Here is a 23,580-nt window from a genome sequence, read left to right as displayed (position 1 = left end):
ATTATTTGATTAGACAATAGGTGAATAGAACAGAGTTGAAATAATTAAGCAGCTAAAAAGATATATGTATATAATTTACTAGTGACATTGCATGTGAATTTGTTTCTTTCTAATAAAATGGGCAGTGAAGGATTTTCATAGTAATATGGAAATTGAAAAACTGTTAAAAGTTTACAGACATAGAATAATAAAGAATCCTGCAAATGATTATTGGTTTAAAAAGTTTTAATGGGCCTTGTTATTATAAAATAATAAAAACTAAATGAAGGGAATTCTTATATGATCATTTGACTCAGCCACTTAAAACTTGAAAGCTGCAATACTAACTTTTGGGAGCAAAATTAGTCGATTATAATGTGTGTTAAAAAAGAATGGAATAAGCTCTGGGGAGGAAAATGAGAATGAGAACACCACAACACTGATCGAAGTCAGAAATTCTCTATCTCACTGTGGCCGCCTCTTTCCTGCTGTTTTGATATAATGAAGATGCACCCAAAATAGCTATTTTGGGATATTTGATGATTTCTGAGTCATTTTCTCAACCCCAAACTACATGTTCCGACATTCACATCTTGCCATTTTGTTTACTGATGATTTATTTCCTCAATTTCTTTTACGTGTTAGAACTCCTTGAACGAATTTCTTTCTTATTGCAGTGAAGATTAGAGAATGTTCACTTCCGAACAAAGAAAACAACCCAGAAATGAACTCTCTTATGAAGCACGCTCAGGGAAACATACTGCCTGGATTTCTGCCTGTCTTTGCTCTCAGGAACTCCAGCATAGAAACGTGCTTTCTGTTTCACTGACCTGCATTACATGTGTGTTTTGCAGGTTCTGGAGACCTTCCTTCAGGTTCTGGACTTGGTTCTTCAGCTGCTGTTTGTCCTCCAAACTCTTCTCCAGCTCAGCCTCCCGCTGTTTTAATTCTTCCCTCATTTTTAACAGTTGCTGTAAAAAAAAAAAAACAAAAAAAAAAACAAAACATAAAGCGAGCACATTAAGCCACTAATGCTACTGTGAACTAACTAACCGTGACAATACCAACCTCACACTTGAACTGCTCTGGAAGCAGAGGAACAATCAGCCATTTGTTTCATTAATATTTAGCATGTAATCCCTACAATGGTAATTGAACTTCAGCTCGATACAAAAAAGCAATTAGACATAGATGTGAATTATATCTTTAATAAACATTTTCTAGAGAGAAAAATATTTTTGTATTACACCCCATCTTATTCTATTTTGCTGGATGTGTCCAAGAGGAGTTATTCGCCAAATCCCTTGCCTATAGACTGTAAAAAATCTAACTGCATATGGCAGAAAAAAATTCACTAGAAGAATAATGCTCATTTTAGTTTCATGTTTGCTTTGGGAAGCACAAGAGTTAGTTTTGAAGAAGCTTTGATAGCTAACAACTGTATTTATCTCCAATTTGTTCTGTGAAGCTATCTACTAAGCACAGAAAGATTTACCTCCAGCTCTGTTAATTTCAATGAAACAAGCATCCGTGAGCCACACGGAGGTCTTTACAGCACAACCAGGAGTTTTCATCTGCACAGTTGCACACTGAGTGCTTTTTCGTTACATGCAATATAATTCACAGGAGGGAAACGGGTTGCCAGCACATGCTGATATTTTATTGCAATTTGAGTCACTGCGTGGTACAACATGCGGACTCTGGCAAGGAGAGGTATCCAATTTCAGTGTATTCCATTTCATTTAATCCATTCACCTAATCTTTTCATAAACACACCATGAGAGACGGAATCTGGAAAGGTAATTACTCTCTGCAAGCAGAAATGAACAGCAGGCCCTTAATGGATTCTCTTCTTCTGAACATGAATCGATCATAATTTCCATTACCTGAGACAGCCAGCTAAGTGAGGACACTTGACAAATGCCAGAATGAGTCAATTTAGTGCTTCTTTAAAGGGCAAATTTAAAGGTTTCTGACATACCAGTAGCTGTTCTTTAGAAAAGTATTGAGATTAATTAACCAGTCATGTAAAGATTTAGTAGTTATGAAGGAAATGTCCCCACGGTCCATGTAGTAGCTTTGCTGGGACTTTGATCATCATCAGCAGACGGAGTTTATCCCGCTGACATGGAAGTATGGATGTTTGACTATGATTTGGTTCCTTTAATTCTGAGTAAAGAAAAAATATCATTCATTTATTTAATTTATGTTAGATTTCTTCACAGTTTGCTGATGATGTTCATATGATTTGACTGTAAGCTCCAGAAAAAACAGACCTTGTGGTGAGATTTAGCTGCTGCTGTCATGTTCAAAAACGAACTTTGAACCTGAGCTGAGGATAAGTCTAGAAAAAATGAAGTTTTGAAAGTTTAAAGGTGGGGGGTGGGGTTCCCTTTCCTTCACTGTGTTATGGCTTTTTTATGCATATAAAAGGTCATGGCAAAAAGAGTTCTTCTCTCACACAGAAAACATTGCCAAAGGTGAGAAGAGGTGATGCCGCAATGTACAGAATCTGAAAAAAAAAATATTCTTTTTTGAACATTAAAACATGGAAACATACTCTCATGACCTAAAAATAAAATTATTAACCTGTAAACATGCATAAAACGGGCTCTTTCAAAATATTACAACATAACAACTGTGTATGCCTTTCCTCTGGGTGATTTATCATGACTTTTAATGTCCTAAATTTGTCTGTGCCTCTCTTCCTTTTGCACACATCTGTCTGAAACACACAAAGGCTCACATACTGGACTATATGTAACAGTATTTAACTTTAATTTTTTTTAAATTCGCTGTTATTATAATCTTGAAGTCTCATGCAATCATTATGTCTAATGATGGTGATTTTTTCACCATGACAGCCTCCTGAAAAAATGTATTCGACTATCATTACATTTTCTATTTTTGTTTGTTGTTTGCTCAAGAAATATCTGAATGTCAGACACACTGAATGCCAGTCTCCTGCTTTATAAAGGGTTCCTGCTTGTGTAAACACCACAGACAACAATGACGAAGAAATTCTTTGTTATATCTCTGACAAAACTTGATATGTTGTATTTTATGGATATAGAAAATTGCTTTACTACATGTTAAACAGCAGTTCAATCAGAAGGCCACTCAGATGGGTTTAATTTAAGAATGCATGATTGAAGAAGCAATGGCATTTAGAGGCAAACTTACTGTATGAGACTCAAGGCATACTTCCAAAGAAAGAAAAAAAATCCAATATTTTTCATTATCTTTCCTTGAATAAGTGATTTGAAATTGTTTATAGCCTTGGGTCTGCTCCAAGATGTGAACGCTGTTTGAATCACAGTGCACAAACTCTCCAATGTGAACAGTGAAAAGGCCTTCATATAACAGGAGTAAACCTGAAAATACTATTTTTTTAGCTGCTCTTCGCAGATGCTCCAGTCCGCTGCACTTTTCTACTTGTTCCCAGATAGCACTTAGTTATCTTTTAAAGTGCTGTGTGGTCATGAATAGATGACAGTTCAGGTCCCAAGCTAGAAAGATCAGCGGGTTAAACGGAGTGACCTTGTTCTTACAAAGGACCTGGTGCAGAAGAATAACTAACAGGAGGAAAAAGTGATTGTCGGACTGGAAGGTAGCGTCTGTATTTGTCTGTATATATTTACCTTCTGCATGCCTTGCAAGGCCTGCTGTAGGAAGCTGAGCTGCTGCGAGTGAGTGCTGTCCTCCTCGCTCCTGATTGGTTGGTTCTTGCCTTGTTCCTGTTTGAGCAGCTCCACCTCGTTCCTGTAAGCGTCCAGCTGGCAGCGCAGGGAGTCGTTCTCCTCCTTTAAGGCTTCTGCTTGGGAAACACCTACATGAATTAAACACAAAGAAACATGAAATATGCTACTTGTAATGAATCAGCGATGCGACAGCACAAATTATTGTCCGGTTATCATCAAGTTTTCGCCCTGTGGCTTCCAAAGCTGTGATCTCAAGGCTCTATTGTGGAAACATACATATTTCAACAAAACAAAGCGTTAAGGTTGCACGTCTGACTTTGACATTTGCAGCTACGATTAAATTGCTCTTCATTCACTTGGGTGAGAGCAGGCGCAGAAAGGAAGGTGAATATTACAGCATTAAAATTCAAGACTAATGGAAAAAAAGTAGAGGCCAGTTTTACTTCTTGTCAACTTCAAACATATCCATTTGATAGATAGCTGCTCCCAAAAACATCTCTGCCTCTTCCAAAGGGCGGATGTTGCCAGAATGTTTATCTATAAACTAGGTGACATTAAAATCCCTGAAAACTCGATCTTTCCATATGCAATGTTGTGGCTCAGTGGGACCAAAAGACTGACGACTGTGTCAGAAAATATCAAGATCTTTGATAAGAAGTCACAGGTGCACACATAAATTTTGGAGGAGAATTAAATTCTAACACAAAATGAGTATTTAAGAGATAAACTTCTAATTAAAAGCTTTAAATTTTGTAATGTGTATAGAATATGGTGCTATTTACAGTCAACAATGAAGGATTCTGAATTTGCTACAACACTGATATCCACCATATTTGCTTTTCCTACATAGCTACAGGCTACAGTGGTTTAGATTCATGGGTAGCCACACAAGGTCAAAACTGGCAGGACAAAGTTTGATTTCTTACAAGCTAAGTCGGTTGGATAATCCAACAAGATCTTATGTTTCTATGTTGAGGAACAGTGAGGATATGATTCATAGAAAATTTTGAAACCGGAACCAGTGTCTCCTTTCCATTTCATAACTCTACTGACAGTCTCTTGGCAACATTAGCAAGCAATTCCACAACTCCCTGCACATTTTGATTCAAATCCACCCTGGTGAACGTCAGTTTGCTATTTCACATTTTCTAGCAGAGCCGTGCTCACTTTTAACTAGTGAGAGGAGCTCGGAGAGAAATACAAACACGTGTCTTTTTTCATGTAGAATCCATCACTTGCCTTAAAAAACTGACTTCGAAGCAGGTTTCGAGGCTGTATCGGAAAACTGTATTACACCTGTATCTCAAACATCAGAGTCCAAAACTACTGACAACACTGTCAAGCAAAAACAACACTGTCATTTTATATTCACTCCATGTGAAATACCTACAGTATATTAGTACAGACTGAACGCTACAATAATCCCAGTGTTTTCATTCCAATAGTTCTCTCCTGGACATTTGACCTGACCTATTGAGTAAAGAGATTAGACGGAGAGAGTTATTATATATGAGACCTGCTCAGCACCAGAGATGTCCAGCATTATCGGGTCTGCTCTCCTACTGCGGGTCTTGAGCAGAAGCTCTTTGGGAAAGTGCAATACACTGACTGGACTGGGGAGATAAGCCCCATCCTTTGTGAGTGTGTACATGTGTGTGTGCATTAAAGTGTGTCTTGTTAGGTTTTGTGTGGGTGTTCATGAGTGCTGCCTGCAGTCTATCATGGAGGACCATTGGCAGTGTTAATGAACTCTTGCTGTGGGAGTGTGTGTGTGTGTGTGTGTGTGTGTGTGTCCATACTGGGCTTGTGCGTTTGTTGCTGCCGACAAAATGAAGGTTTGAGGTGAGAAGGGTATTGATTTGAGAGCCTCATCAACTTGGTGTGAGGAGATGTCAACTGCTTGGCCAGATTCTGTTACATAACAGGCAGCGATATCGACCTGCAGATATCTGTGAGCGTGCACGCACAAACACACACACACACACACACCTTCGGGCATACAGTCATGCACACAAGCGGTTCTTTTGCTTTCTATTCTGTAGATGAGTCAGACGCGGTGCATCGATTCACTTTTTAAGAGGCTGCAGTCATAACACAGGTGTTTTTAGCCAGGCTGGTTGACGTGTAAACATGCGCCTTTGCTTAAAGGTTAGTGAGTAAAGGGGGTGTAACGCTCAGCCTGTTAACACGAATACCAAGAAGTGTCACATTAACACCTGTCACCTTGGCCAATCGTGCAGCATAGAACAAAATGACAGGTCTTTGACAGCAATGCTAATTACTGATAGCTAAATAGCAAGGTTGCAAAAGAGAAGAGGCTGAGCTGACAACTGCATTTACATTCATTTGCATGTTGATTAGAGAGACTGCCATATTAGCAAATGGCAGAGATCAGAATGATTAAAAGGCAGAAGAAAGAGTACATGAAGAGTCCATAACAACACTAAGAGAGGAACAGAACTCAGGATGAGAGACGACCTTACAGTGGTTTCCACATGTTGCCCTGGTGACTACCCTAGACTTATCGGTTATTGTTATGGGGGTTGAGAGATTAGCAGCGCCATTAGTTTTTGTTGCTTCAGCAAACACAAAGATACTCCTTTGAGGCAAAAACAAGATTATGACACTTCAGTGGTGCCCCAATGTGAAATTAGGAGGCAGCTGGCAGCTGTGGACAGATTCACATCCATACATACTCCTCTGCGTATAATTCACTGGGGTGGACTGAGGTGAATGTCATTCTGTTGTTATGTTCAACATTAACTCAGTAAAGCCTGCATGTTGTCAGCATCTTGATGTACACTGAATGTGTTTTCTTATTCATGCAGAGTTGTCAGATGCTTGGGGGATGATCACTGTCATTTCAGTCAAACACAGCTGTCTCCCTCAGTTATTTAACAATCTCTGAGTTCATCCTCTGGAGATGTTGATCAGTGTATGTCCTGTCAAGATGACACAAGTGTTGAACTGGGGATGCATTTATGCATATGCATACCTGAGTCCTCGGAGTCCTTGCTGTCAGGGGCATCCTCCATATCATCATCGGACATCTCCATCTCCTCCTCTCGTCTGATGCCCATAAGCTGCTCGTTGTGCATGTTTCTGATCTCCTGCAACACATAATAGAAAGATGGGCGTGTCAAAACTGCAAAGACTCATGGGTGATGCACATCAAGTAGCAGTACGACCATCACTAAAGTAACCTCTTTCATAGTTAATGTTAAGCATGAGCTGCAAGGAATACTTTTAACACATCAGTACAGAACAAAGGAGTGTAGATGAGCAAAGATGAAAAGGACTGGTCTCAGAGCGAGGGCTCAGTTCCTCCTCTTGCACAGCGACAGGGCATATGGTAGCACAAATATAATGGGACCCTACTGTTTTGTACTTCACTTTTATGTGATAAAAACAGCATATGAAAGAAGCAACACATAAGTTTATGATACTAACAACCATAGCTTCTGTCAGCAAGGTCAAAGTTTGGTAACTTTACAAGATACCGCTGCATAACAAAAAAAAAAAAAAAAAAAAAAATCAAGATTAGTTACAGTGAATGTTTTGTCTGCTGGAGTTTTTTATTCTAATTGAGCGTACATTTGGAAGCACCAACAGTAGCAGTAAAATACAAATCTTCTTCGTTTTATTTCACCCTCCCAGACAGCACCAATGACCACATCCATCTGGAGACCAGAAGCAGCTTTCAAAACGGTTTAAAGAGTAAGGTTGACCCAGTGAACTGGATTAGCTGTCAATGACACCAAACCTTCCAGAGGTCTTTCAGGAGAAAGATTAGAGAAAGAGTCATCGTGATAAATTTGACACATCAGACAGTCAATACCTGGACTAAACATTAGTGATACTGAGAGATAATGTGCGCTTTCACAGGTTTCAAAATGTCATTCTGCTTCAGCTCCCTGGTGTGACAATACATGCCAACACTGAGAAGCCTAATGCACAACCAGCTGAGACAGGCATTAATGCTCCGACTGACTGATGCCTAATATTTACTCCGCCAAGGAATGCGGGGGAGTTATGTGATGATCAGTGTTGGATTGTCTGTCTGTTTGTCTGTCTGTTCGCAACATATTTAAAAAACGGACAAATGGATTTGGATGAAATTTTCAGAGAAGGTCAAAAATGACACAAGGGCCAACTGATTAGATTTTGGCAGCAATGTGGTTTATAGTCTGGTGTCCACAGATCTGTTAAAGATTTCTGTATGATTGAGAGATAACGGCATGCCGTCACTGTATCTACGACAACACATGATGGCTGTTCATGACGATCACATGATTGCGATCCTACTACAAATTGACTGCTATGGACTTATCGGGACTTATCTGTTGGAAATGATACAAGGAACACCTGATTAAATTGTGGGGCTGTTTCTGAGTCCCATCAATTCCCAACACTTGCTACATATTTAGGTCACATGATTTGGTATCCGTACATAACGTACACATGCACATCACACACCTGAGCTTAGCAAAAGGTCATTTTGTTTATGGGTACATCTATATTAAATTGCCACATTCTATGTTGTCGTGATTTCTGAATATCAATTTCTAATAAACAAATGCTGCATTTCTAAAAAAAAAAAAAAAAAAACATGCTGCATTTCTGCTGCCATATGGGAGAAAGAATGGCCTTGGCAGAGTACTGCGTTCTGATTGCTTTTCTAGTTTATTTTGTGTCATTTAGAAACAATATCCGTCGGATTAGAAGCAATAATACTGAATCACTGCAGCTCCTGACTGAAAAGGTGACGTATAGGTGAAGTATACAATACATGCCATCTGATATGAGGAGGTCAGGAAATAGCTAACCTTTAATATAGGGACATCTTATGCACTGTTCAGACAGTAATGTGAAGAGCTGAGCCTTTATCACAGCTTAACAGGCTGTACTGTGAGACCCCGTTGACTCCAGACAAATCAGAAATTATTTGCTACAGGCACAGAATTGATCAATACCATCTTACCAAGATACATTTCTCATGTGCAACTTGACTCAGTGACACTGTGTAGTGTTTAAGGAAGTTCATGCAATGATATTCATTCATTTATTTAATGACAAAACAGAAGATAGTTTGAGCACAGTACTATAAAACAGTGCTAAAGCTAACTGCTCCTCTTGATGTATTTATGGAACATAGTGATATAGACATGAAAATACATTATTAATTCAAAAGCAAATATATACAGACATACATGTACAAACACCACCAGTGGATAGAGACATGATGAATGCTCTATCAATAAAAAACTCAAAACAACAGGCTGAAAGCTACATCTAAAAACTGAACAGAGCGAAAGCTGCCCATGAGAGAATAAGCTTACAACCATCTGTCAGCTGATGATATCAACCAGAACTCATGGCGAAGGTCAAACAGGTACCCTAGGCACACAAGCCAACGCACACACACACACAACCACCTGGTGTGTGTGGGGCACACAGTGCACACACACATCCAGTTCATATACACAGGGCACACACACACACACCACATAAAAATACTGATAGAAGGAGGCAGACATTTGATTCTGCCTGGGAGCAGAAACTACTCAGCAGCTCTGCTTGTTCCTCCATAGTTCACCTCCAGGCCAAAGAATTATACTGAATATACAATATGACAGAGTGAAACTACCTGCCTATTTTATGATAAACTAGCCCCAAACAACTGCATTTACTTACCTATGCTCTTTACACTGGCCAGTGGCTGCCAGTTCTGCAGCCTCTAAGGAAGGTCTATACAATCAGTCTGAAAATAAAGCTGCATTCCACCATATTTTTGACAATGAATCAAAGGAGTTATCAGTTAAGGACTTAGCACCTGCCTCTGCAGCACCGTTCATTTTTCTGACACGTAAGCCAATTATTTTGGTTCTCTAACTTTCCCACAGAATGTTTGGTGGCCTCTCACAGCTCTTCTAGCCGCTCATATATAACCAAAGGCAGCAGCTTCCAGCTCTGACCAGCATCCAGCCGGCAGTAAAAGACAGAGAGCTGAAGGGAAGTCGCTGTTGAGGACATCTGAGCATCTATCAAGCTATGTGTATCTCGCAAGATGTTGCAAACCAAATCAGCGCTTTTATACAAGTAAAGTTCATGTTGTATGTGTAAGCTGGCAACTTGATAAGACCTGGGAGTAGAAGGATTGTGTTTCTGAATAAATCTTCTGCCTCCCAGAGTCTTTTTAAATACAGTTTCAAGCCTGGAATGTCTTTTGGTCATTTGGAGGGGTGTGTTGACAAAGAACAGCAGTAGAATGCATTTTGAGCCACGTTGATACATAAAAGTCACATATTTCCAGTTAATTTTACTCTGGTTTGGTCTCCATCAGCTACTGAAAGCAGCCCATTAGTGCTAAATGCTCTGCTAAATGTATTTATTTAACAGAGACTGCCATCACACCAGCTAGCTGGTAACTTTGCCAGCTGGTTGGTGCTAGATATTTAGCATGCAGTCTCTTCATTTGCTCAAAACAGTTGCCTGCTGCAGCTGAAATGACACTAAATGGTGAAATTGAACCACAATGCGGTTCAGTTGTCACAATGAAATTGTCACTATGCAGAGAATGATGTGAAAATTCTCCAATGTTTGGAAGAACAGCAGAGCAATTACCTGTGGGTTCAATGGTACAAATGCTCCATTTGACTTACATGTGATCATTTGATTTAGTTTTTAGGTTAACTTAGCTTCTTCATATATTGTGTTTATCAGCAGAATGTGTCCTCTCACTTCTTAGTCGTCTGATTCTGGGTCAGTTCTCTAGTGTAAAACTAGAGTATAAACTTTCAACTCAGGTTAATGTTAACTCAGCAGCTTGAGTCAAAATAACTTAATATGTCGACTTGCCTCCCATTCTTAGACACAACATTATGTGGTGTCACAGTGAATGAATACGTTTGTTTCCGCATCTATTATTAAGTGTGAAATAGCTAAAAGACAAAAAAACAAACAAAAAAACAGCTCCAAAGAATATCTGAACTACGTTACAATGATGTTTTTTTTCCTGTGAATCAGGACCTGCTTTGTAGTGTCCACCTACAGTAGCCTCTTTCACTTGCATTTATGGTCATGTTGTACTCCCTGGTGTATGCAATGTGTATACAGCAACTCTATAAAGGAAGCCAGAGAAAGAGTGGACAAATCCCCAAGGCCTGATGTAAACAGTCTTTCATCCACGTAATAGATTTTAAAACAAGCCGACAGTGTGTATGATACACCCACACACACACACGCACATACAACAGAGTGATTCTCCAGTGAGCGTATCTCTGAGAGACCCTCAAGGTCTGATTGAGGAAAGATAATTACACAAAAGGGATCTTTTCTGGTGTCACACAAACAGGCATGTACTCAAGCATTTGCATATAAACATGCATCATCCAGCTTCCTACTCACTCATCAAATGTGCATTAAGGGACTTTCACACAAGCCATTATTAGCATAAGTTCTAACAACTACCGTTATGGAATGGAAAAATTTTAGTCTATTCATTTGACTACTTTCATAATCTCGCGGGAAATCCAAGCATTAGAGCAACAATTTTGTTTTGCAACACCTACCTTTAAAGAGAAGTTTTTGTACAAGTTGATTGCTGCCTCTGCCGTGAGATTCTGCTATTACTGCGTACGTGTGCCTTTAATAGACTCTAAATTACACCTTAAATCATTATTTTTTTTCATACTTGTGTTCAAAGAAACTTACCAATATGCTCAAATACAGTCCATTAGACCCAGGGCTGCCACACACTTCAGACCCTCCATAACATACAACCCATCATCATGCCAACTAATGTTCCATTTGGCAGGGAGAGAAAATGGTGATTGGACAGTAGATGACAAAAAGCTGTTAAAAATGAATATGCTTTTAGGTTTCAAGATGTTCCTCCTTAACTGTTTACGCAACATGTCTTTACATTCATTGGTACAGTGGGGAGAAAGCTTGTAGATTTACCTGTGTTCTGGACACCCTTAGAGATGGAAACAAACTCACCCAGCAGCTTGCATCCCTTCATGAGGGAGGACAGGGGTGGGAGGGAGGGGAAGGAGGAGGACGGGGCAGAGGTTTGGACCTCAGTCTGTATCTGGATCTCACACTGGCTGGAGTGAGCAGGCAGCTGTTCTGTAGCCTTGCTTCATTCAAAGTACTTACTATAACAAAGACTCTGCATTTTCCCACTCTTTCTTTATTACTACCACCTCTTGTTTCCCTCTGAGTATGATTATGCAGCCCTAATGAAAGCATTATAGCTATCAATAAAAAAAGGCTTACAATGACACAAGTGTAGAACAAAATGGGATAAAGTCTAATTTTCCATAAATTATGTGAACAACAGAGTGAAATCAAAGTGTACCAACCTCTGCTTGTTTGCGCCACATGTCCAGGTTCTTGCGTTGAGCTTTGGAGAAATGGTCCCATGCCTTTTGTTTGGAAGCAGCTTGGAATACAGACACAATCTGTTCAACTGTGGCGGGGATGCAGGGAAGGACCAGAGACCATCCAGAGAGAGAGAGAGAGAGAGAGAGAGAGAGAGAGAGAAAGACAGAGGGCAGTTGGGAAGGAGCAGAGGAGTGAGAAAGTGGAGTCAGCTAGGGGTGTAAAGAACTGTGTGTGCATGTGTGTTTATATGTATGTACATGTGTGCGTTCTACTTACCAGCTGATGCTAGTGCATCATCTTATGGATGGCTGATCAGACAGCTCCCGCATGCAAAACCTCAATAAACCATACACTCATCCAGCACACTTCAATTATATATGATCTACTGATTTATGCAGAAAGTGCCCTTTAAAATTGTACATCTACTAATACTGACTTTTATTAGCCACACTAGCAGCTTAGCTGGGTAGCAAAAACAAAATGCAATGTGGGTTGGTTCACACTGAAATATAAAAACTATGAGCTCATGAAATTTGGCAAACTCATTCATGGTGCCCAAAGGATGAATCTTTGTGATGATCCTCTGTCCAATGCTGCAGCAATGCCATAACTGAAGATGGCATTTTGGATTTTAGTAAAATGTTTAGACAGCTACTAGTCTGAAATGGGTAATCATGGTGAAATTATGCTCATGTATCACTAAATATCTGCATGATAAACATTTACATCTGCTAAACAGCACCATGTTGACAAAGATCGCTTGCATGTGACGCCTTGTTTGCATCATGTTTGAGGGGAAGTGTTCACATAATCTGACAACTGAAGATGCTAGCTGTTTGTTTTTATGCTGCAGTTTCTTGCACATTACTGGAGATTCAAGCTGCCTCAACAAATAAACTATAACAACAAAAGGTAAGATAAAATCAGTAGCTACCTTTCTTCATTATCGTGACCAAGCAAAGTGTTAACTTAAACTATTAATGGCTTCTACACATTTAAACAAAATGTTATAATACTAAATGATGATTGTGTGACTTTAGAGTTGAGGTTAAAAAAAACATATTAAACATACTATTATGTCTATTACATTTTAGGATATTGTCTATAACAGATGCTGGCTTTTGTGAGGCATCCGTATTTAGTTGTTTTTTGACAGCTGTTCATTGCTTTTACAGCAAATCAGATGGATCAGAGTTTTTGTAAAATTTGACATTCCCAATCATAATTACTTTTATTTTATTTAACCTTTATTTAACCAGGCAAGTTAGCTGAGAACTGATTCTCATTTTCAATAACAACCTGGAATTACAACTTGGATGCTGAATAAAATGCTATTTAAAAGGGGAAATTACTCTGAAACGATGCAAACATAGTACAGGCTCAGAGCTTGCTAGTGTGGCTGCAGACTTATTACTTAACGAGGCAGTTTTTGCTCAGCAACTGCCAGCTGCCAAAAATAACCTACTCTGAGTCGACCACTGTTGACCACTGTGCAGCTCCACGACAGAAGTAGGCTCTTAAGAACCTTGCCCAAGGACACCACCTTGTTGAGGCAATAGAATTTTGCTGATTTATTTTCCCTGTGCAGATGCCGCTTTTCTTTTAAAAAGGAGCAGCAGTGTGCTTCAAGCTTTACTATTTAAACCTTCAGCACAGCTGTCGCAACAATGTCAGTTACAGTGTAGAAACTTAATCCTGGACTGAACGGAGTGAGCTTCTTTGGGTCAAAGTGCATTAAAAGGACCAGCAACAAGTCAAAACCTATAACCCTGCAATCTCCGCTGATCCTACATGGGATGTGTATGATGACAGCTGCTTTGTGTCTATATATTTTGTGTCAATCAATATCTTAGCTGCAGCGTATCAGCGGAGTCATGGCCCTATTAGCTACCTAGCTGTTGTCATGTGGGTGGTCATGGAGAACTCTATGGGTGGTCTGAGTATCGCAGAGGTCCTAATGAACACACAGAGTAGTCAATAAGTCCACCAGTAAAGTGTGTATGTGTGTGTATGTGTTTGCAGACTGGTGAGAGACAGAACAGTTCAGGGATCAATAGCATCTTCCAAGCACCCTGTAATTTGATGGAATAGATCGATGAGGAAGGCAAAGGAGAGATGCATGGGTACAGATAGACTTTCAGGTCGGTCGGCTTACATGCAAGTATATATGTGAGAAAGCATTTTTGTATTCTACTTGTGCCCCTATTTGAAAGTACTTCAAATAGGGGCTCTTCACAGTGAAGTCTGCAAATTATCTTAAAAGACAGGACATTGTTTCTGGAAAGGCAAGATGCTTTTGAGTCTTCGAAAAGTAGTTTTTGAATGCTTTGAGCACCACAAATGAAATTCTCTGCACTTCCACTGTATCTCAAAACCTGGACACATAAAAATAGAAACTATATGCATGGCGAGGCATCACTAAAATTGTTTTTTTGTGACTGGAGCAAACTCACCCTTTAAAGTGGCATATTCCATCAGAGACAGACCTGTGTGGACACCAGGTAAGAAAGTCCACACGCTGTATTTGTTTTGACAGAGAGTTGTTCCCAGGTGAGAAAAGCTGTAAAACCTCCCCACAGGAGGCCAGTCTCTGAGTTGTCATGAATACGATCAGCCATGCATCAACGGGAAGTCATGAATAGGGATGTGTTTGTATGAGCAGGAAATAAATGAGGATGGCTAATACAAGGTCAGCAGGTCTGCCTATCTCTCGAAGGCTTATACAAACACACACACACACACCCTCTATGTCCTCCGTGAGAATTATTTACCCAGTAAACAATCTGGAAAAAAACACCTGCAAACTAAAGACGGTCTTTAAGGATGTTTGCGTTGTATTTACAATGCATGTCCAGACAAAGTGCTGCAGGCTGTGGTGTAAACCGGCAGCTGCAGAGCCAAAGCTGTCAAAGCTGGCTGCTGTAGGAGCACGGTACTTTGCCTTTGGCTCTGAATCAGCATAACAGAGTTAAGTATGCATTTACTGTAAATGTTTAGCCTCCACTCTATTCTTGCAGCAGTTTCTTGCTACTTACTACTTTCATTTGAAGGCTGCCTTAATAATATTCCCCTCCAGTCTGCTCTTCTTGAATGCCAACAACAATATCAGCATTTTTTGGACCTTGATTTTTAAGATATGTTGTATCTTAAAAGCAGTGAAACAGGAGCAGGAGACCCCTGATGGTCGAGAGGGACATCCTCGCTGTTAGGAAAGAAATGAAACTTACCTTTAAGCCATCCTCCCATCAACAAATTAGCACAAGATGGCTTCTAGGACACTACTAAGCTCAGTAACCTTTATATGCACTGTGTGTCGGGTTAGTATTCAACAGTGTGCACACACACTCATGTGCATCATGTAACAGGCTGTGAACGACATTATACTTACTTTGTAGTAGGTTTCAGTACTCCAGGCACAGTCTTGATTTCGATTTTGGCTTTGCCTTGCTGTAAACTATGTATAGTCAATGTGCTGTGTATTAAACCCCCCCAAAAATTAAACTTATTCTGAACCAAAACTTAGCCAAGAAAAGATTTGGCTCATCTTATCCTCCTCCTGCACATCAAGAAGTGCTGTTGTTGTTGCTTTGGTCGAAACAAAAGATTATCTGCATAATATATACATATTGCATTATATTTCCAAGTCTGTTGTGTGTGTGATTGTTAAGACTCACATTGAGCCAGTATGCCAGCCAGAGCGGTCTTGAACTTTTCTTTGGCCTCTTCCATCTCTTTCTCATGCTGACTCTTCTCACTCATCAACCGGCGGATGTGGCTATTAGACGATTGGATCATGGAGTAGAAGTTGTTGGCGTTTCTGCGGTTGACTTCACCTCGTTCCAACCAGGTCAAGAGCACACGCACCGCTTCAGCAAACTTGCCGTCATCTGACCAAGAGGTGGGTACACAAAGAGAAAGGATCACGCTGTAGCTACAAAAGAAAGCAAAAGTACGTGTTCCTGTACAGACCCACAACAGCTAAGTTGGTGAAAGCAACAAGGGCGATTGCAAAACAGAAAGATTACAAAACACTGCAAAGAAAGAGTTTTTGGTTATAATCCACAAAGCTGTACATGACACCCTTCTTCCTGGTAGGTAACAAGTATTTCATATAATATATAGGTCATATAGTGTTAAAACATTCATCTCTCATTGCATTGACAGTAAATAAAATCACTGATATAAGTGAGGTGACACTAAAAGATGAAAAATGAAACAAGGACAAATTAAAAAGAAAAAGACTGTAAATATGACAAAATGTAAAATATTTGGTAACAAAACAGCATTATGGACCTCAATGACAGCTGAGGGACATGGGGAAAGACATAAAAGGAAGGGATGAAACCAATTTATAGGTGGTTTTGGGAAAATGTTTCTCTGTAAGCTTCTTGTCATCAAAAAGAGGAATTGGGCTTGGAGTACAGGAATATAACTGGAAGTGGAAACAGCTGAATCCATTTCCCCCTCTGGGTAAAGATTCAGGACAGAGTAAACCTAAATCTGCAGCAAATAGCTGGGATGTGTGTTTTCACAACAGCAGCCCAAAGTGATCAGAAACAAATCCTTGGCTAAAACGGTGCAACGTTGGGGTTCTTTTCACCAAGGCCAGCAAAAACAGAGCTGCAAAAGACACACACAGATGGCACAGAGGCAGAAAGTCACAGCCATTTTGTTATCAGGCAACTGTGACTGAGACCTGGAAGTGTCATTGCTCATTAGTGAAACAAGTTTATTCAGCCAGAAACTCGACAGAAAGCTGAGAAGAGGGAGAAAGGGGAGCTGAGGAGAGAAAACTGAGAGGATGGGCAGAGAGTGCAGAGAGGTGAGAAGAGGAGAATGGACAAGATAAGAGAGCGGCATGTGTTGAGGAGAGAGCAAACCGATATAATGTGTTCAACAGCCTTTGGATGGCGTCTTTTGTAAACACATTCCCTGAGTTTGTTGGAACATCAAAATTAGTTTGTCAGATTTAGCGGAAGCAGTTTAGGGCTGGTCCTGTAATATCCTGGCCAGCACTGGGTCCCACCTGCAAGCACACATCTATTCAGTGACTCTGCTCCCTTATTCCCCACCTTATCAGTTTTTGGTTTGCATGGATAAAGATGGTGCCATAAGATACATCTTTACTAGTATTTTCTCAGTAACAATAAGACGAAAGAAAACCTTGTTGTTCCATGTGTCAAAGGTTTTTTCTATCTAATCAAGCTCTGTTTCTCATGCTTGTATTATCATATACTGCATACATCACATTAAATATGCTTCACAGGTTGCCAGCATCCATGTCTACCTTTGATCTTATCTCCCAGCTGGCTGCACTCATGCTCAGAGTAGTGGACAATGGGAGGAGGGGACGGCGGCCGGAGGCGATCCTCCTCCATCTTGCGCCTGTGACGCTCCTCTCTGGCCAACATGCGCTGGCGACACTCCCACTCATAGAGGTCATCTCTGGCCTGGGCGAAGTCAACGTGGAGCCGGCCAGTGTCTTTTTTGTCTGTGCTGGAGCCCAAACGAATACGATAACCTTGAGAGAAACCAACAAAAAGGAGAGAGCGGGAGAGGGAGTAAGCAAAAATGCCGGGGAGAAGCAGATTGAACTGTGGAGAACCTATTGATTAAAGTGAGGTTATCTGTGTGCACAGACAGTCTGGTGTCCTCTTTATAATGTGCTGTGCAATTTGTAGGTGTATAAATGCCTGTTTAGCAATACCACAACAGCAGTCACGGTGTGCATGTCAGCCTTCTGATTTTAGGATTTAGCTTTAGCTGTAACCCATATGAAACACAGGGTTAGTAAATCCTCGTATCTCATTTAGAAGTGCAGTTGTGTGTTGTTTCCTGATGGGAGCGCTATTCACTGTGTCAATCGGTATAGTTGAAGCTGTGGTCATATCAGCTCCAACTTGCAACCTCCTCCTGAAAGCGTTCTATCATTGTGTTAGGAACTAACTGAACAATTCTTGGTAAAAACGCCACATAACAGTGTTATAGTTTTGATTATTTCCACACAGTGAAATAAGCTGCTCTCTAATTAGTACTTCAGCTGCGAGGGTGAGGGACAGTGTATGTCCAGTTACAGGCAGCTGAAACTCCAGCTGCTTTTTTGTTGTATGGAGCTTAAAACTTTAGGGAAGATTCAGCTTAGATTCAGCAAAAATGCAATGAAGGCGAGTTCAACCCAGCGAGACTGTGGAAGGTCGTAGAAGATGGTTTGACCCTCTGTGGGACATGTCCATAAGATGCCAGATAAGCACCCATACACACCATTACTTCCAACTGACTAGTAATGACACTCTGGACACACATCCAAACAACTGAACTCTCAGATCTCCTCAAATTTAAAGGGGCAATCAAGCCGGAGGTTCCAACTTGGGAGAAAAGTATTCTTCGTTTAGGTGTGACTGTCCTATCTGCATGACGTTAAACGGTCTCACAAACCTTCTAGTGAAGCTGTAGCCTTTTAGTTTTGTCATTAGATGCTTGACAGGTGAGAGCAGCAAGAAAACAAATACAGAGAGAGAAGAGGGTGACATGTGACAAAAATCCCTCATCAAATTCTGACCAAGGAGGTCACACTTATGTGGTTTCCACCTCACAATACTGCAGCAATGCAACGCATGAATGCTTCTAATTTTGGACAGCTGTCAACTTCCGACTTCCAATTCACATCAGTTGCTTATTAAACTATGCTCATTATCAATGATTTGGTGAGGCTCACATCTTCAAGGCCGCTTACAAAAAGAAAAAAAGAAAGAGAATAGAATAGAATAAATGAATTAGGAGCACAATACATTGTTAAAATGTAGATGAAAAACATGCCTCGGAGCATGAATTTGACTGAACTGAATAGCAAGATAGAAAAAGGAGCATGAGGCAAAAAAAGGTACACAAATGAGCTGCAGTCTGTTTATATCATGGGGCTTCGTTCTGCGCCAGCCTCTTTCCGTCACCAATGGTCCACAATTTGTATTTTCACAAAAAAACAGAGTAAATGCACAGTTTTTTGGTGGGGATCTACCTGTCTATCCACCTCTCTCTCTGCCTTGTCATTATCCATTTTTCTTATTGGATGCCTGCGTTTGAGCAGATACAGGGTTTTGTGGAGGATGGATGGCTTGCAATCTGCTGGCAATACACAAGACTTGGGAGAGGCCAATTACTTCTCGAGTGTCGCTGAAAGACCACAATAACTCTCATTACCCCCTCTTCATCCCACTACTTCCCTCTTATCCCCACTCCCTGCTCTTTACTCAATTTTCACTAATGACTGGTTGCGGACTGAAGTGAAATCATGCCCATTTAGCGATTTAATTGGTTGAAATGATCAGAGAATGTGTCCAGTGTGGATGTTTGGAAACGTGTGTGAGAGTGTGTGCTCTAACTGGACACAGTAATGATGCGCAGCGTGATTCACTGAGAAGCCCAACATGCTCTCATCAAAGCAGAAGGGGGGCAGTGGTGGATGGCAGCGCAAACAGGAAAAGAAATGAGTGTAAGTTCAGTGCTTTCTACTCCAGCCGGCTCTCTGTGCTGCAGGCTCCCAATCTACCACAACTTCAATATTTCATATAAGGGGATCTTGATGTGCTGGGGCTGCTGGAGTGTGTGTCACTGCAGAGTACTGTTGTTTGCACAGTGTGCGTGTGTGTGCGTGTGTGTGTGTGTGTGTGTGTGTGTGTGTGTGTGTGTGTGTGTGTGTGTGTGTGTGTGTGTGTGTGTGTGTCTGTGTGGGGTATTATTTATGGGGAAACTACACAACTCTGTCATCACTCTAATATACGACCCTCTGCTCCCACATCTCACTGTGAGAATAGAGGCAGACGAAATCAAGGGACCTCTCATTCAAACTTATTCTCACACAAACAAACACACACATTTGCACATTCATGACCGCATATCACTCCTGGGTATACTTCTGAACTGGCTGCAGGGTCAAGTGATTAGTTTTTTCTCAAACCAGGAATGTATGGTCAGACAAGAAACCAAAAGCCACATGGTTAGTAGTAGAGGCACTTTTTCTGGCTTGATGGTCATTTATTTCTTTTGCTATTGGAGCCTTTAGAAGGCTGTAGTCCTGAATTACTAAGAGTTAAAACAGAGGAGTTGAGAAAAGTAAGAAAAGACTGGTTCTTTATGCATTTTCCCCAATCACAATTCCAATTTCTAAATGTTTTTAATGATTTTATTTACATGGAAACATCATAATTCAATAATGATTATAATGATACCAGAAAAAAACACAAGTCAGAGCTCTAGCATCCACATTTTAGATTATGTTTGTAGACTAATTTTTCTTAACAGCACCACATCTTTACCTTTTACTGAGAGGTGACTGCACACACAACTCTAGTTTTGAGACTGATAATTTCTTAAGTGCCCAGATCTGCATCTTCAAGGAAAGCTTTATCAAAGGAATACATATGCTCTGAGACAGTTGGTCTTTTGTTAACTGTAAGGCTGGAAATGCAAGTCGTATAATAGAGTCTATGGAAAATAATATTTATTTCCAGGTGCTCCCTTTGCAGTTATCTGAGTGGTACTTAAACTGACAGAAATACAGTGAAATATTATATTCATAAAAACTTAATGAATGAGATTAAGGGTTCAGAGTTATTACCTGACAAGAAGAGAGCCTTGTCCACAGTGAACTCCTCAGCAAATCTGATGTGGCAGAAGTTTTTCTTGCTTTTGCGTATGGCGGTGATATCGCCACACTGTCCAAACACCTCCATGATGAGCTGCTCAGTGGCGTTCTCTGGCAAACCACCGACAAACACCGTCTTACACCCTGGAGGGCGCTCTCTCGTGGCTGGAGGGGGAAGGTCTGTGCAGAGATCGTTGAACAAAAGAGAATATATACGTTAAATTACATGGGAACAATGAGCAAGTTGAAATATAAAGGCAAAGCAGGAAACAATAAAATTAAATACACACAACTCGAGACATTTTAATGCTGTCTGAGAAAAACAAAATTAACTTTCTGCATGAATTACGCTCTTTGAGAAAACAATGTGTCCAGTAGTAAAAACGATTTGCATTTTACACATTTTGGCAAAAAAGAGAACTGGGTCTGATTTCTTGACTTGTTTTACGCAAGAAGAAACATAAAATCCCAGTGAAAGCCAGACTACACAGGACACCCCAAGTGGGGGCCCTGATGGGTCAGAGCTGTTTTGACAGCACAAGAGTGACCAACACAATATTACACATGGGTTTTACATTTATATGTAGCGTCAATCCAAGAAAATCCAGGCAGGGACAATGTTACTCTGTCGGAACAGAGAAGGAAAAGAAACAACTGTATATCTGTAGCTCCAATGCAAAAAGTGCATTTCTGTTTTACTTGAAAAGGTGTTAATACTCTCTATTCTGCCTATGAGGTGCATCTGTACATTAAACATGCATAACAGTAAAAAATATAGATGAAAATATAATGGAACTGAAAATACTGATTTAGTATGTGCAATAAAAACGGTGGGGAAGCTCCTAAGAAGGATGAGTGGCACTACAGCAATTGCAAAAATGAGACTTCCATGATGAAGCATCCCATCCACAAACAGTGACTAACAAAGACAAAGCCAAATTCATAATAACCACAAGGCAGAAATGACAAACCCCTTAAAGACCCTGAGGTCAGTCTCCACATTTAGGCTGAGAATAATAAGGTCTGGGTCACAACAACATTTAAAAAAGAAGAAGAAATCTGCATATAACACAATCAAAGACTTTGAAAAATGGACTAAATTTTGGAGGTTGATGCTGCAAAATTCAATTAAGTCATATTGAAAACTTAGTGCTTATGACCTAAAAAACGATAAGGCTTTATGCATGAATAATGATATCTTGGAGCAATATGTTCAGATCGTTTTTATGTTAGATAAATGTTAATATCACACCATTCCATGCATGAAAATGAAATCCTTTTGGCCACAAAGTGATTGCAAATCCTCTCATGTGGAAGGTCCCCTGCACTGCAGAAATCACTTATTCAACACAGATGAGTGTTGACTGATGTAATCTCCAATAGATCAGGCTTCTCATCCATGATGAATGTGATTAGTGGGGTCTATGAGGAGTGAACCAGCTAATCAGTAGAACGCTGAGGATGCTGTACTCCTAGAATCATAGCTACTGATGTCTATTCCTGTAGATATTGATACTCTGGAAAGAACTGGGGGTTGAACATGGGAAGATACCCGAGATGCACCATGAGGGGTTGGGTTGATCAGCATTAAGTGGAGTAATGTAGATGTCTTGGGGTTTTAATAAAGTGTGATTAAAATGATTTTAAAACTGGTTAGGTGCATTGAGGGCAGACCTTCAGACTTTCCTTTTTTTTCTAGCAATGTCCAACAGAGGGAGGAAGAGGGCTGACAACTTTTGTTGCATAATCATTGACACTCAACAGGAAATTAATTCTGTTCTGTGTAACAGCAGAATTTGTAAGCTCCCTCTTTCCTGAATTCATAGTTTCATATCTTGCTGTTACTTAGGCGACTCTATGCCATCCAGAAAAGGTGACATTAACACGAATATGAACCATAACTTTGAATCCATTGAGAGGTGCTGTGAATAACACTGACCATCTCATAACAAAGCAATGTTCTTTTGGGAACCTTTAGATCCAGGCTTTCATGTGAGTGGTGCTTGTCAAGTACCATTCACCTAAACATTGCTACAGACCATTAACACCTCCCTGTGGCAACAACACTCCCACATGGCAGCAACTTCCCCCAGCAGAGCAATGTGCCCTGCCACACTACAACAACTGCACAGGAACAGCTCAAGGAACATGACAAAGAGCCCATGTCGCTCCAAATTTGTCAGGTCCCTGCCAACTCAAGCTTTCACAGGATGCACCAGAACAAGCCTGATCCACAGAGGCCCCACAGTACAACCACAGGATCCACAGGATCTGCGGCTGATACATTCTGCTGTCAGGTACCACCGGACAAACCCAGAGGTCCCGTGTTCATTCCCTAAATAGTCAGAGCTGTTTCGGAGGTGTTGGGGAGACCTACGCAATATTAGGGAAGCGGTTTTAATGTTTTGGCTGATCAGTGTATATGTGTGTGTATCATACGCTGATTTTAGATTGTGTTGTCTACATGCACTTTAAGAACAACTAATTACCCTTTTAACACAAATAAGGTGACAGACTACTGTGCAAAGAGCAAAAATCTGAACTTCAGTCCAATCCTGATCAGTAGAACAAATGTAATGAAAGGAATGAAGGAGAAGACTAAACAAACAGGAGCTGCTCAGCGAGCTCATCTTGTTCTACAAAACAAAGAAAGGAGCTCAGTTGAGAAGGACCTTGGTAGTGAGCTGGTATTTCAGCTTCACATTCAGCTGACATTGTTTTGGCTCTTAATAAGATAGTGGGTTTAGAAATTTATGAATGGGAGGCAATAAATGTTTAAAGCCATGGTTCTGGGTAACAATAACCTTTCCATCTCTAATGGCTGCACTGCTTATCTATAATAAATAAAACAACAGTCTGGAATTTGTGATC

At 40.4% G+C, this 23,580-nt stretch overlaps 1 protein-coding gene across 4 annotated transcripts in view; it reads right to left on the bottom strand.

Moving 5' to 3' along the window:
- enox2 (ecto-NOX disulfide-thiol exchanger 2) overlaps positions 1 to 23,580 on the bottom strand; it is a 180,933-nt gene that overhangs the window by 11,684 nt on the left and 145,669 nt on the right. For 3 of the 4 annotated variants that reach the window (XM_035952292.2, XM_035952290.2, XM_035952291.2), the window contains 7 exons: positions 20,683 to 20,901; positions 17,356 to 17,589; positions 15,743 to 15,955; positions 12,047 to 12,153; positions 6,676 to 6,790; positions 3,621 to 3,808; positions 810 to 950 (listed from right to left, as the gene is read on the bottom strand). In XM_035952292.2, coding sequence (XP_035808185.2) covers positions 810 to 950; positions 3,621 to 3,808; positions 6,676 to 6,790; positions 12,047 to 12,153; positions 15,743 to 15,955; positions 17,356 to 17,589; positions 20,683 to 20,901 — 1,217 coding nt within the window. The remainder of the gene's footprint in view (positions 1 to 809; positions 951 to 3,620; positions 3,809 to 6,675; positions 6,791 to 12,046; positions 12,154 to 15,742; positions 15,956 to 17,355; positions 17,590 to 20,682; positions 20,902 to 23,580) is intronic. The other variant, XM_023279067.3, reaches the window with a different exon arrangement.

Source organism: Amphiprion ocellaris, chromosome 13, assembly GCF_022539595.1.
Source record: "Amphiprion ocellaris isolate individual 3 ecotype Okinawa chromosome 13, ASM2253959v1, whole genome shotgun sequence".
In the NCBI taxonomy this organism is placed as follows: domain Eukaryota; kingdom Metazoa; phylum Chordata; class Actinopteri; family Pomacentridae; genus Amphiprion; species Amphiprion ocellaris.
Note: the sequence above shows the minus strand (reverse complement) of the source record. Positions and strands in the feature narration are given on the sequence as shown.